This window comes from Calypte anna, chromosome 12 (genome assembly GCF_003957555.1).
Source record: "Calypte anna isolate BGI_N300 chromosome 12, bCalAnn1_v1.p, whole genome shotgun sequence".
NCBI lineage: Eukaryota > Metazoa > Chordata > Aves > Apodiformes > Trochilidae > Calypte > Calypte anna.
The window spans coordinates 4,648,037-4,663,656 of record NC_044258.1 but is presented as its reverse complement, the minus strand read 5'-3'; the positions used below and the strand labels follow the sequence as shown (position 1 = coordinate 4,663,656).

The 15,620-nt window shown below is 45.4% G+C and overlaps 1 protein-coding gene across 7 annotated transcripts in view; it reads left to right on the top strand.

Annotated features, from left to right (window-relative positions):
* RAD54L2 (RAD54 like 2) overlaps positions 1 to 15,620 on the top strand; it is a 67,935-nt gene that overhangs the window by 31,983 nt on the left and 20,332 nt on the right. For 6 of the 7 annotated variants that reach the window (XM_030458690.1, XM_030458688.1, XM_030458685.1 and 3 more), the window contains one exon: positions 15,421 to 15,619. In XM_030458690.1, the coding sequence (XP_030314550.1) occupies positions 15,421 to 15,619 (199 nt within the window). Of the gene's footprint in view, positions 1 to 3,685; positions 4,248 to 15,420; position 15,620 lie in introns of those variants that run through there. The other variant, XM_030458689.1, reaches the window with a different exon arrangement.

The window sequence follows — 15,620 nt, the reverse complement described above, 5'->3', positions numbered from 1 at the left end:
ACATAGCAAGTTAGAGGAAGAGATGAGAATCCATTTCTTGACTACATCAGGGATTGTAGCTCAGTGGATTTAGCTTTGATTAAGATGATGCTAAGTATCTATGCTATAAATTCTTTGATGTAAAACCATTGTATCTTGTATAATTAACAATAATTGTTTTCTTCAATAGATTCAAAAAACCTTTGAAAGCCTGGGACTGAAGTGTGGAGCATTATGTTTTCCCACAGTGACAGTCAGAAAAGCACTTGCAGAAGGCACAGCCTTTCATCACTACCTGTATTTTCTGTGATTAGGTTTTTGTTACATTATGTAAAACTTCTCTGACCTCCACCCCTGGTGTGGTTTAGATGAGTGTGGGAAAGAAAATAAATCAAGATTTATATGAAAGCAAATAAAAGGAGAAAAACAGATTGATTGAATTTTGTGCCTTATGGTTCAGTCCAAAACTCACTAAAACCAATGGAAAGATTCCTCTGGTTTTCCATGTTTTGTTCAGATCTTACTCAAGAGTTTTTATTTACAGTGTAGTGTTTGTTCGGAAAATAAATGATCCTCAAAGCCCAGCAATACTCAGTTTTCAACACATAACATTGTGAAGTTTGATTGGCTCTGAACTGTTTTAGCTTGATAAACACCACCAATACATAACCAACTCAAAACATATGCTGTGCTATATATTCCATGTTGCTAATGCAACAGAAAAGGCAGGACAGGGGAAGTAGCCTTAGTGACATTTGTATGTGTGACTAGCAGCTGGCAATTAAGAGTGAAATTTGGCTGTCAAGCTTAATTTGCTTTTAATAACTTAGAAACTGTTTAGATTTGTAGGCAGCTTCACCGTTTGTTGGTGGTCACTGGGGTGTGCAGAAGCAGCTGGTGGATGTGGAGCACACCTGTGAGAAAGGAAAGGGAAGGGACCAGAAAGCCAGCACAGAGCAGTCAAGGGTGGTCTAGGAAGGTCCCTTCTGTTCTGCAGGTTGGCATTGAGGGTGAACAACACATGGGGCAATCCTTGGAGAGCAAGGGACCACCCTAGATTGCAGGGACCAGGAACACAGTGGCACATTATGGATTCAGTGCTTCTCACCCATGCTGTGCTTGAATTAGGTCAGTGTTGAGCAGTCCTGGAACTGCCTGCAGAGCTCAGCAAGGGGAGCAGTGGGTTGAGAGAACTGGGTTCAAGATGAAGAACAGACATGGGAATGGGGAAGGAGCCACCTCAGCTTGAAGGGATGGAAAGGAGAGTCACTTGTGATAAGTTTTGGGATATTTTGCTGAAAAATTTTAGTTGAGTTTAGGTTCAGTTCCTCCCTTTCCATCTCCAGTGTTCCCTGTTTTGCGGAGAAGCTACTGTCCTGAAAAATTTTACTGTCAAGCTTCTTGTGTGTGTAGGCAGAATTAGGTGTCAGTTTTAATCCTAATGAATTTGCAGTGCTCAGGGATGCTGACACTGCTGCTGAAAAGACTTGTCAGTTCAATAAAATCTATGTTCTCATTATATTTTATGAAAATATGAACTCTATATATAATTTTTTTAACAGTTATCTCCTGTGTTGTTTGTAAAAGAAAATCTCAAGTGAAAACAGTTTCTTGAGAAGCTTCTTCTAATTCATAACGCAGTTGTACAGCTGCAAAGCTGTGGTTTGAGCATGAGGTAGGTGAGGTATGACAGCTAGGTGAGACTTCAGACCTGTAGGAGAGGGAGAATGTTCTTCCTTAGTGGTAAGGCTGGCCTCACAGAAAAGCTCTTCAGTAAATGTGCTTATGTATAACAAGATTACCTTCCATGAGGAGATCATTTTATAAACTGACTGCTTCTGGCAGCTCGAATTCTTGGCTTTTTAAATACATATTTATCATGGATAACATGATGGCCTCACCACTGGGCTGTTGTGAGTAGGAAAGCTAGAAAAGTTCCTCTCCATGTTGCACACTAAGGTGAAGAAGGAAATTCCCTCTTTTTTTTTTTCCCCTTCTGTGTGTGGAAGGACGGGTTTAGGTCATCTGTTTCCCCAATGTATTGAGCTTCCATTTTCCTCTTGCTTAATTGCTGTAATAAGCACATCTTGGAAAGTCCCCAGTTCTATTTGCACAAATGCTTGTCTTTTAAACATAAATCTGTTAGGTCAGATGCTGAGGTCATGTTTGGTTATTTATTCCAAACCTACAAAGACCTTATAAGGCCTGATGCAAGATCTGCTATGTACTTTTCTTACTATATTTGCCCTTCTTTTGCCCCTTGATAAACACTTTGTTCTTGTGTAGCAGCCAGGCTGTTTGGATCTGTGACACAGGTGAAAGGCTGTCTTGTTACCCAGCTTCTTAATTTTAGTACAGTTCTCCCTCTTTTTTTGTGTGTGGCTGGTTGATTGGTTTTTATGTTTGTTTTTTTTAATCTACATAGCTGTGATTATGAAAATAGTACCTTGGGTTTGTTTCAAAATTCTAATGTACCCTGAGGCAACGAGGGTATTTTAATGGCCTCAAGCATTCACTGCTCCCTACCACCCTCTCAAATAAAAGGTCTAATAAAAATCTCTGGAGTCACACATAAACCAGGCTCTGCCCTGGCCGTGTTTGCAGACCTCTAGATCAACCTTTACTGTTTGTTAGGAGTGCAGCATGTTGTCCCCAAGTTCTGCAGATCTGTGCCAGGGCTGTTCAGACTCAGCCTGCTTCAGGCTTCTTGTGTCTGGCCTGGTGTTCCCGACTCTCACTTGCTGGTTGTTTCAGGCAGAGTTTTCATTATGTGGGCAAATGCTCACTTTCATTTACATGTCTGTTACATGTGTAAGCCTGTCATTACATTACATGTCTGTCAGCTCAGGTTTGCTGCTTGTTACTGGCATGGGGTATGCCTGTGAAGGGAATCAGGTGTGGAAAAGCCTTAGAAGCACTGAAAGCAGGGTGTAGGCATGGTGGTCAGCCTTTAGGGGTTCAGCCACAACTTATTCCTTCCTGTGCCTGTCTGGTGCAGATAGGGAAGAAGTCTTGCTTAGAATAAGATTACATTCTACAAATTCTGAAAGATTGTTTCCTAAAACGTGGGAAATCTCATTCCTAGTCCATTTGCTGCACAGAGCCTCCTGCAGACCAGCAGTGCTGTACGAATGGGATGCTCTTTTGCCTGTTATTGTGCAAACAGGTTGCCAGCTCCCAAACAGTCGTTCAGGTTTCAGTCTCAGATGTCCAGGCTCCTTGAAAGTTAGCAGGCATTGTGCACAGAGTTCGTAAAATCACAGATATTGAGGTTGTTTACAAAGCCGGAAAAGCTGCCCTTCTTTTTGCAACTCATTCTCCCTCCTCTTTTCCTGTTGCTCTGTGAAACTTGGGAGCAGGGATGTGGTCCTGCCTGTCCCCTGCCCTGATGGTCCTGTTGTCTGTTGGGATTCCCCTTGTGTGGGGCCCTGCCGGAGCCGGGCTGGTTATGTAAGGATTTTTATTTTATTCTCAGTCTTGGTCTCTGCCACTAGTTGAACTGGATCACGGGCTGAGTGAATTGAACAGGATCCGATTCGAACTGCGTGCAGCTCCGCCGCTGGAGAGGAGAGGAGAGAGAGGAGAGACCTCCCCCTTACACACCCACTCGGGCTCCCTGCTCTTCTCTCTTTTAAAACTCTTTTCCCAGGAGTAACCGGGGTTGCTCCCGCTGATCGGGAACACTTACCGAAGCCAAACCGGGCAGGCAGCGCAGCTCCAGGCATCGGTCCCCAGTGGAACAGCAGCTACCTCGGGCAGGGCTGCGTTGTTTGACTCTCCAAGCAGGGGAGGAGATAGTGGCAATTTTTATTTAGGCTGAACACGAGGCATATTTAACTCGTTATATAACAGCAGTGACCCTGCTCTGTCTCGGCTGGGTGCAGGGAGGATCTATGTGTTCTGATTCCCGGCACACCGGCCGGGTGGATTCGAGCACTAGGAGCTATGTACCAAAGTTATTTTCAGAAAGCTTAAGTGCAGGTTTCCCTGCCTGTGCCCTGGACTCTTTTATCAGGACGCATTTCCCGCTCTGCAAACTGAGCAGCCAGTGAGAGTGAATCTAGAGCTTGCTGGGCTGCCGGCAGAGATAAGGAGTTGTCGGGAGTCACTGGAAACTTTTGTCCTGAAGACCCCGAGACAAGAATAGCAGAAGGGCTGAGAGTGTGCAGCCACATTGAACAAGTGTTGGGGCAAAGGTGTGGGCAGAGCTTTTTGCCTCAGTGCACTGGGCAGCATGTTACTCTTGGATGAGTCTCAGCAGTTTCCAGGTAGGACACAGGTTGCTGGGGGCTAATTTTGGGTGGGTGTGGGTTGTTGTTTTTTTTTTAATTTTTTTTTTGCTTGTTTGTTTCCCTGCCCTCGTCTTGCTTTCCTGTTACAGACTCTTCTTTCTCCTACCCCTGTGCTGGAGCACCCCAGTCAGTGGTTAGCAAAGTGCATCACAAACAGACTCTTCTGTGGGGCTGGGGTTTTAATTTGTTACCTACCAGACAGGGATGGAAGTTGTTGTATTTTCAGTCTTGTGTGCCCATTGGCTTGATGGAGGGGATATGAGAAAGAAGCTCTTTCTTTCTTTGTGCTTTTAGTTCTAAAAACTTCAGTGACCTGACACTTTGGGTCTGGCTGTTATTGTTGCAGCTGTAACATTGTAATGCTGCAAAAGTAATTTTCACCAAGAGAAGAGGCACTTGCTAGTATCATTGGTGATTTTATACCTATTGATCTCTCCCCTACCTCCTTCAACTTTTTGTGTATACTTTTCCCCAACATCTTACTTGATAAGAGTTTTGCAAAATACTTTTGCCAGTGAAATATCTGGTGACTTGCTGCCCAGGCAGCAGGCTGGGAAGGAGGCAGAGCTGTTGGTGCTCACTCCAGATCCCTAAATGCTGCCCAAGAGATGGAAGAGCTACTTGGCTCTTTCCCCCCTGCACCATCTAATGGAAGATGCTGGTGAAACCCTAGCACCAATTTACTGTTTTGGAGCAGTCACTGCTTAGTTTGGTTGCTGGTGGGAGGGTGTTGTCTGTTGCAGCATAAACTTGGTTGAGATTTGAAGATTTTAAATTTGTAACTTGTTACTTTGAGGTCAGGTAGGTGGGGAAGCCAAACTCTTCCACCTAGTTCATGTGGCAAATACCTCGCAGAGTTCATGCTCTGAAGGTCAGAAATGATCCCCAGGAGTTCCAGCTCTGGGTTCCTGGTTTGTCATAGGAGTTCAGTGCAGTGTGGTCTTTGTGAGGAGTTTTTATGGAACTGATCCATGCAGGGTTTGTTGTCCATTATTGGGAGGGATGGATTCTAGCAAAAAAATTCATTTTTTCTTGCTTTCTTAGTTTTCTGGTTGTGGTGACAGAAGAAAGAAGCTAATTCTGGGAGAGTCTGAACTGAGAAGAGACAGGAATTACAATGCAAAATGAGTTTGGATAAATGAGGAATCTGGGTGATACAAATGACTTATGTAACTCAGTCTAGATAATAGGTATAAAAAGAAAAGACAGGGGAGGGGAAGATGCTTTTTAAAATGAGACTGTAAGTCAAAGATGAAGGGAGAATGCAAGGTTAGAGGCCTTCCAAAAGTTTGGGATGAAAGGTAGTTTTGGGAGTCATTTGTACAAATGCAAGAGAGCAAGAATACAAATTAACTCCTCCTTGTACAGCATTGCTCAGCAAGTTATAAAAGTCTGGGTCAAGGTTTGTCACAATCTGTTCTACCAGTGTCTGTTTGAGGAAGCATTTTTAAGTGATCTAACATAGTTGTGCTCTGGCTGTTGAATCCAGGAGGGCTTCATCCCACTTCTCCATAGCCTTGTCCCCAGAGAGGACAATAAAACTGTGCAGGGTCACAGAATGAGTCTGAGTCCAGGTCACAACTGGGGCCTCATGTTCCTCCCTGCCTTTGTGCTTCAGCTTCTGGACAGTATTTCTTTTCCTCTCTGGCTTACATGGCTTTTACTCACTCCAGATGCCTGAACACTTCCTTGGGGTGTTCAAAGTAGCAAGTGATTGTATATGCAGTGTTTTAAAAATGTTTCTGGAAAATTAGAGGGAATTTTAATCATTTTTAGGGTAGTACTCTCCAGCTAATAAATCAAGGTTTATTGCACTACAGTACCTATCCCCCATTTGAAAAGAAGCTGTTGCCCTGCAAGGAGAATACCTTTTATTTAAAAATAGCCCTGTCTCCTCCCCATATACACATGTACTTTTTTTCTTTTGACTGTAGGGGTAGTTGTAGTTATAGCAGCTTTCTGAAGGCAGTGGTACTTGTCTTTTCCCAGGATGTAATGAGTTTAGCTCTTGGAGTGTTAGGTATTTTAGATGTGGGTGTCCTTGTGATAGCGTGGCTTCGATTTTTATGTGATTCTTATTGCTATGAACAACTTTTCAGCCTTTTGTCAAACTCCTTCAGCTGCACACAAAGCAGCACCAATATTTTGAAAAGGAAAACTAGAAACAGATTGTTCTTTGAGTGATGGTGTTTCATCCTGGTCTTTATTAGCTTTCTCCAGTGCTCTAGGTCACTTTTCTGGCTGCACTTGATGGGAGAAGTGCCAGTGGAATGTGGTGCCATACAGGCTCACACTCGACAATTTTCATTTTTCTCCCAAGAGATGCCTCCCTCATTAAACAGAGTCCTTAAAAATTCCTCTGAAATTACTTTGCAGACTGAAGCTGACAAAGAGAATGCAGTTGAAGTTCTGTGCTTTGTTACAGTTCTAAAAAAAATCCACAGCTGTGTTTTGGTTTTCCAAGTAAGAAATTATATTTAAGGAAAGAAAAGAGGGCCTGGGCCTGTTGGTCAGAGGGTAGGACAGGGAGCCAACAACTTGGGAGTTACTCAGCATTGATGCCTATCTGATTTCTTTGCTTTAGTTTCCTCCTCTGCAAGATGGACATGAGGGTTATTGTGAGGACTGTGTCATGTTTGTGAACTCCTTTGACACTGAACTAGAGTGCTAATGCCAGGTATTATAATTTTGAAATATCTCTTTTCTTGTGCCATTGCCACTGTGAGCAACAACAAAGAAGCACTCAGATGCTGAAGGATGCTTTACGCTGGGATTATTTCCCATGTCACTCTTTTAAATTAGGAACAAGTGTCAGGTGTCTTTCCCCCCCTCCCTTTTAACAGGTCCTGAAAGAAGCTCCGGTGAGGGTTTGAGGCAGAGAATACAGTTTGGCTTGTGCTCGTTGTTTGTTTGCCATTTTGGTGGCCTTGGAAGCGTGTGGCAACAATAATCCCTTCTTTATTATTTCTCATTGCTCTGAGGGTGTCCTGGTATAAAGCTAATACCACAACTCCCAGCTACCTAGTGTAAACTAATGCTTATGTAATCATTGCATAATGCAGAATGCTTGCTCCCCTACTCGTCCTCTTTTCTTAGTCCCTGAAATTTATCCCTAGAAGAGTAACTGTAGCAGCCAGCTGGATTCACTGGGCTGGGATTATGTCAAGCTCTCCCATATGCATCTATTGTCTTAAACTGGGAGGGGAAATCTGTCGTTGTTACCTAAATGGGTATTTATTCACCTTAATAGAATAAAACAGATTTTCAAAATAAAAAGTTTTGAACTGTTGTGAAGATAAGTAAGGTCTGACAGTTAAATCTGATTACTTGTGGTTTAGATCCCTATGGTAATTTTTGTAATCTGGCTGGCAAAGCCATATTCTGGGTTACTAGTTAACTGGGATAAGCAGAAAGGGGAGGTTTCCATTCTCTCCTGCACAAAGCGTGTTGAAAACTTCCCAGCATTCGAGCCTGAAACATTTCCTGACTCCAGTGCAGTTGTTTTATGTAACTCAGTTGCTCTCACACACCCCCCCAGCTAAAGGACAAACATAACCCATCCCTGCTTCAGTCGCTACCTTAAGAGGTGCCTTTCCTGGCTTTGTTTCCTTGTCTGGCCTACTGCCTGCAGTGTCAGTGTCTGGGTGGGGGGGTGCTTGTGAGGGGGAGGCAGTTTGCATGTTAACTTTCAGGACTTTTATTGGGAAAAGTGATTTTGGTTATATATCTAGAGGAGGGGATGCTAAGTACAGCATTCTCTATTTCTCTGGTTCTTGCTATCTCAGACCACTATGGAGATGATTGATTTGCAATTTCACAGCCCTCCTTAGAGCACATCAGAGCCGGAAACAGACACAGGTTGCCGGGTCCTCCTGGCAGCCTCTCCTCCACGGTGAGAGGGAGGACAACCTCCGGGGCACCCCTCTTGGGTGCATTCTGGGGGCTTGAGTGAGGTCAGTTGGGTGCAGGTGCCCAGGCACAGGGCTGTGCAGAGCAGTTCCCCGTGGGACTGTGGTGGCCCAGAGTGCTGGTGGCTGCCATACTATAGTTATATAAGTGCTCTTTGGTGTTTATGTAACCCGGGTCTCAGCGTCCGCAGCGTTGAGGCCCGGCCAGAACAAGAGCTCTTGGGTATTCAGGGCCTGGTTCTGCTTGCATAATCCCAGGGTTAGAAGATGTATTGTCTGTCACCAAAGTTGGCTGTTTGATGTTCCAGTTTGCCCCTCGGCACTTCTTGGCTGCCTCCTTTCCCTTTGGTTTTTGGGTGGTGTCTTCTTTGCTCCTGCCCTTTACTTCTGCTGAATTATTCCTTCAGGCCAGGAAAGTGGTTTTATTCTGTAGCATAACCTTGTCAGTAACTGATATGCTGAAAGACCTCCAAAAGAAAAAAAAAAAAGAAGGGAAGTTCTGCCTTATAATTTATCTTTTAAAGTTTTCCATTGATCTGGGCTTACTTCCTGCCCAAGAAGGAGTCTGGAGATGGGTTTGGCTTTTGTATGTGACTGGTCTGGCTCCCTCCCCATGCTCTGCCCTGCAGAGCCTGTGCTGGTGGCATTTTCTTCAGAGCTGGTTTCACGTCTCTATCCTCTGGTTCTGGGCTGGGGATGGAGGCAGTCTGCCACCATCTCTCAGTGGCAGTCTGCAGATGGCATGTAGGTGTCTTGAACCTGCAGCAATTAATAGCTTTGCAGTTACCTTGAGAAATGAAAAATGCGTTACTTGGCTTTGAGCTGTGCTGCTTGTTTTTCCAATGTGACAGTCGCTGTGTCTGGTTACAGTGACAAGTATGAGCCACAAACCTGAGGTGGTTAACTCCTCTATAAATCAGCAACAGGGATGAAAATGCTAAAGCTGATGTATGTGCCATTTGACAGGCAATGGAAGGTTCTTCTGGGAGCAGGCAAAGCCTGGGTCTGGGCAGGCTTATCCCAAACTGTGTCTTTGTGCCCCATGGTGCATGGCTGTGACTCAGTGGAGCTGGGGCAAGGATAGTGGTGGAAATCCATCATTCCTCTCATTGTTGGGCTGTGTTTTGCTGGATTCAAGCAAGGACAGCAGGCAGCAAGGGGCTGGGGGCTGCAGGTCCCACTGCCCAAAGTGGACGATGTGGCTGCCCTCCCTTCTGGGGTGCGCAGCATGCCTGGCTTGGGAGCCTTCTGCAGCCATGGCCCCAGCGAGGAGAGGAGATCCACAAGGGGAGCCCAGACAAGCACAGGAGTAGCCCCCACGCACTCCAGAAGTCATGGATTTAGACAAAAAGCTGATGCTGTCTCTCCTGTTGTCATCGAGTGGGTGGCTGGGGAAGGCTGGGCCCTGGATTGCCGGGCCCTGTGCCGCGGGGAGCACGGCCGGCGCGGGGGGGTAGGTGTGCTGGGTTATATAAAGCTTATATAATTAGGGCTTTGTTAAGCAGTTGAGGCAGGGAGGGGCGTCCTGCCACCAAACACTGAGCCCGATTATTTTCCAAGGAGAACAAAGTCTTCGTTGGTAATTAGCTGCTCTGACAGCGGCTGCAGGGGGTGGCCACAGCCTTGAGTCCCTGGAGGGGCTGCGTCCCCCTCCGTCCCTGCTGTGGGGTTGCTTTCCTGGTGCTCTGGGAGGAAGGAACTTGCTGTTGATATGTGTCAGGCTGTGGGAGGGGGCTTTGTGGAGGAAGGGAGCCTGAGCTTCCCCTTTGCCTACGCCATCCTTGCAGGGTTTCACAAGGAATTTCCTGCCTCCAGCGTTGGGGTGCTCAAGCATTTTCGTAACCTCTGTGAGAGAGTGGTCTGTGCTGGTACCTCTCCTCCCTTCTTGCGTGACATCCGTGCAACAGCTGCACTGCTTGCACACAGAGAAAGAGTATTCTGAAAATATTTATTTCCCTCTTCAGCTGAATACAGCAGCATGACCCAAAGCACCCTGGCTGTTGCCAGCCTCTGAGATGATTGCTGAGACGATTTTCAGGTGCCAAGTACAGTTTAACTCTGGTATCACCTACACACCTGCCCAGTGTCCTGGGAAAACACCACATAACCCCAGAGAACATCTTCCAACCTGTTAGTGCCTTTGCAGTCAGGCTTGCTTTGCAGAGTCACTTTTCTAGCCTTTGGCACAGTTGTAGTTCAGTGTGTCAGTGACTTCGAGTGTTGCAGCTGGAGCTGTGCAATTAGTCTTCCTTCTGCCATCTCTCACTGCTCCTCCCATTCTTGCTCTGACAGCTCAGTACTGGCTGTAGTAGTCCTAGCTAGTACCAGCTAGTCTCTGACAAGCTCTTTGCCCACAAACTCCGTGGAGGTTCCCAGAATGACTGCAATAATATTCAGCAGCTCCTTGCTCTTTGTGCAGGACAAAAGAGAGCTCCCAAAGCAAGCATTAACTCCTTGCTGCTTTGCATGCAGCTACCTTCCTCACCATGTGTGCACATCCCTGTCCTTAGGGTAGGAAATAGCTCCCAAGAGACTCAGCGAGAGTGCTTATTCAGCATCCTGAGTTTCCATCATGAAATGATCTTAGAAATAAACAAGTGTCTGATTTTCAGTGGTGTGCCTTCCATGAAGTCATTGCAGTTCCCCTGCCAGAGAATTTGGCCTCACAGGAGGACAGCTAGCTACCTGTATTAGGTAGCTAGTAACTGAGGATTTAACCAGCTTACACAGTGTTTACTCTGTTGAGGGGTCTTCTGCACGTTCTTGTGCAACAGCCTCAGACAAGGAGCTGTTGGGTCTTGTCCTGAACAGCAGTTTCTGTATCATAGAAGTGCTGGGCTGTTGCTAGAGCTGTGGATTTTCAGTTGTGTGCACACATCCTTGGATTTATTGAGTTTTGCCTTGGAGTTCGGATGCAGCTGTAACACTGTTTCTCATACACCTTGGTGTCAAAACACCGTGTTACAGAAATCTCACATCCCCAAAAATTTACCTGCTGCTTCATGTCACTTCACAGCACCCTGATCCCCTTGCAGAGCAGATTCTGTGTGTCAGAAGCAGTTCACTGCAGAGTCAGAGGTGATAGAGAATGTTCTCCAGGCTGCATCCCATGCTGTTTTATCGAAAGTCTGAGAATATTCTACAAAACGAAGTTGATGAGCTGTGTTTCATAAGTTTGGGTGCAATAGGAAGAATTCGTCCACTGCGGGACAGATCTTTGGCTGTGTTATGCATCATGAGTCACACCTCTGTGTGGTGCTGAGGGGCAGCATCTGAAACAGAGCTATCCAGAGTAGTCACGACTCTTCCTTACAGCAACTTCTAAGCTGTAATACACAAGTCTTGGTTGAGCAGCCAAACACCTCCCCCTGCTTGTATGTACAGCTGGGGGTGGTGGTTGCTGCTGCTTAGTGAGAAAAGAAAACTGGTAACCCCTGGTCTGCAGCACAAACCAGAGACATGAGTAATCGGATCTGATGGGTTTTGATATTGCTTTTTTTTAATATTGATATTTTGAACATCTGAAGTGCATAGGAGAGGGCAGTTGTGCCCCTCTTGGGGCTCAGGGTTCTTTGAAGGAGAGAGTGCCTGAGTGTGTGTAGGTGTCCATAAGAGGGAACTGGTGGGGCACCTGTCACCTGGAAAGCTGTAACCTTCCTGAAGGACCAGCTGCTTGACAAGCTTGCTGTGTGCATTGGTGCTGTCACCACTACCCTCAAGAAGCCCTCTTTGTGTCTTTTCTGGTGAGCACAGTGCAAAGCATACAACAAAGCTGGTGCAAGCCCAACAGCTGCTGTTCCAAATGATTCCCAGTGTCCACAGCGTGCAAGGGTGGTATGGGTTTTACATCCTTGCTGGTGACCACGACTGACCCACAGATGTCTCCTGCTGAGTGGACCTGGGCCTACTCTTCCTTCAGCAGTGCTGTGACAAATGTAGCTGATCTCCCTGTGCAAGGCTGTGCTGGGATGTACCCGTGGGCTGGTGGCAATGCTTTTCTCATTGAGGCAGTGTGGGTAACTGCCCAGGGCTTCCTAGAGTACACTAATGGCTTCAGCATGATCAGGCAATTGTCAACATGCAAACATGGCTGGTGAATTTTTGTGTTGTATAAAAAGACACTTGTATGGCCATGTCAGAGTAATTTGTTGAGTTGCTATTGCAAAACCATAATTGCATTTCTGTTGTAGATGTAGGCTTGGCAGAATTGGGGCAGGAATTAGTCCATTGATCACCTGGTGAGACCTGTTCAGTGAGACTGTTCCCACACTCCCTCTGACCCAAAGACCAAACCTATTCTTTAACAAAATAGGTTTTTCTGTATCTATTTATTGTTTCTTAATGTGTTTCTGTCCCAGTGTGGGTCCCAGTTACACAGCTTGAAGCTCACCATGCTGGAGCAGAGCTGCGTGGCTGCAGCGGGGAGCATTGCTCTCCATATGCAGTAAGATTTCGGCTGTGTACACAATCAGGAGTTGAATATTAAAGTGTAACAAAACAATTCCTGCTACTAACTTCCAGCTCCTGTCACAGGTGTGGTGGGACCCATTGCATGGTTAGATGGAAGTGACTTGTGTTTTTATCATTGTGTTAGTTAAGCTCTGTGAAAAGCAGCTTGATTCATTGTAGTGGCAAGAATGGGACCTGCCTCAGAAGCTGTCTGTCCTCTGAGTCCCACTGGGGCTGAATCAGTGTGATGGTTGGTGATGTCACCAGCATGGAAGAGATCTCAGTATCTAGATGCATGTATCAGGAATGTGGGCTGAGGCACAGATTGTGTTCCTCACCCCAGAACTTGTAATGACAGGACAAACACCAGCCTGAGCAGGCATGGCTGTGGCAGATGAAGGCCTGTACTCAATGCAGGGCTAAATTTATCATCAGGTTTTAGTCTTCAGGCTCTTTCTCAGATGAGAATGATCTTTTTAAAAAACCTCTCTGATCCTGCTGAGTGTCTGTTTCACCAGAGCTTGTATTAATCCTGGTTAAAAGGGAAGAAAAGTGGAATGCAGAGGTGGTGTGAGTGAGTATATGTAGGGCTTGCACAACAAATATGAAAACATACAGAAGAGACACATTGTGGCCTCCACCTCTGCCGAGCCTTTGGATTCTTTTAACATCACCCTCATCCTGAAGGTATCATTTCCATGCATGGAGCTGGTGTCAGAGTTGCTGCTGAAGGTGGCATGGGCAATTGCAGGGATGTGAGAGAGAAGCTCTTCCTCTTCCAAACAAGCATTGTGCTCTCTGGTGCCTTCTCAAGGTCCCCTGGGCCCAGGGTGAGATGGCAGCAGTGTAACCATGGCAGTGTTTGTCTCTGGGATAGTCACTGGTTTAATGACTCATCCCAGAGAATGTGATCACGTGTGCAGCCTCCCTGCTTCCCTTTGCCCTATTTCATCCAATTTTTTGATCTAGTTACATAACCAGGAGTTGAGAGGGATGGGGGAAGGAAACAGTGATGAAGAACTGCAGGTACTGTGACCAAAATGTGTCTGCAGCTCAAATAACAGAGTTGTTGTCTGGGAAGCCTGGGAAACTGGGTTTATTCCCAGCACAGTTCCCTGTCTGCAAGTAAGTGTGATATGTGATGTCTGAGCTTGTAAGTTTAAGGAGGCATTGTGGGAGGACAGGGCTCCAAGACCTCAGCTGTGGCAGAACTGTAGCAGCAAACTCCTTTGCCTTTATCTTCATATGCAACATAACTTTTCCCTGCATTCATCATGAGCTCTGTTTCATCACAGAAGTCGTGGATACCTGTTTTCCTCATATATATAAGACTTGTTGGGACTGATGTTCACAGGAAGGTTTGAGCCACTGTGCTGGTATTGGCCCATGGTGGGGAGATCCCTGAAGCCCTGGCTGCATTCTGACACAGGCTCCAAGCAAATGCTGGGGCAGATCTGTTGGGATGTCTGGAGAGGAAGCTTACAAAGATAGTGGTTTTGACCAAGATGTGAATCTAGTTCTTGTCATCTCAATTTTAAGAGGTGATATTGTTGTTAAGGTTAATTTAATAGGCATATAATAGGCATATTAATGAGGCAGCTGTACACACAACATCCTTTACTGAAGCATCTTTCACTGAAGCTCCCAGCTTTTTGAGAAGGGATGTCCTTTGTCTCCAGATCCCACAGAGTCACAATGTGATGCTTGTTGGTTCTGTATTACTTCATTTGCCACATTCTTTTGTGTTGATGTCTTCTTTGCTTCAGACTTCTAAGTGTCATTTCAGTTCAGTCTTAGCCTCAGATACACAGTATATATAAGCAAGAAAGCTGCTGATGAGATGAGGTTCAGGGTATCTCTTTGCCTGACACAAGGGGACAAGAAGCTTCAAAGCAGCTATTACAAGGCTTGTCAGAAACAGTTTACTTCAAGGGAAGTTTTGAATAGAATAATTTCCTTTCCATGCTCTGTGAGCATTAGCCTGGTCACTGGCAGCCTGTTGAAAAGCACAACGTCACATAGACCCAGGTGTCATTTCATATAGTGCTTTAAGACTGAAATCAAACATTAATACAAGTCTGAAAATAGAAGAATGTATAGAAAAAGGAGTGCATGTGGGAAGATTATGTATTATATACATATAATGCATATATATATATATATGTATGTATTATATATATGAATGTATTATATACATTATATGTATATAATGTGGGAAGATTATTGTCACTTACTTTTTTTTTTTTTAAGTTTTCCAGAAGATACCATATAAATCATGAGAGTGGAGCCTGGTGGTAAAACCACTGAGGTGCCTGCTAAGCCATGACCCAGTGTTTGAACCAGATAACTTCTAGTGTGATATTTTCTGTAAAGATGGTTACACGTGTCAATAAAATGGAAATTTCTGCCCCACTTGAATGTTGTGAAACAGAAAAAGATTTGAGTTCCTTGTTTTAGTTGGAGTTCACTGGGCCCATAGAGGGAGACAGGCCCTTAGAGTCAGCCAGTGCTAGATGTGGACTGAAATGATTTTGCCTTGTTTTCTTGTCAGGACACTTCTGTGCTATATTGAGTGGTGTTGATCGTGGCTTTTCTGGGAGCAGACCCTTCGCTATAAAACTTTTTATCACTTTTTGAGTGGCAGCATCAGGAAGGAGCCCAATTTCATTCCTCACAGAAAAATTCTTGCAAATGTGTGAGAACAGGGATTGTTGGCTGATGAATGCTTGTGTAAAAGCCAACTGCCAGTCTGGCACAGTAGTTCTCATGTCATTACCTCCTTGTTCTTTCAGACCAACCCCAGGAAGCTGTGTTCAGCAGTGACCATGTTGAACACACGGAGGATGGAGAATGGCAGCGCTCTACTTCAACTACCTCATCTCAGAGTGAGCGGGCAGAGCGACTCTTGCAGAACCAGCACAAGAGCCTGGCCTCTGAGGACACCAAAAAGAAGAGGGCTCAGAAACCATCTCACATGCGGAGGAACATAAGG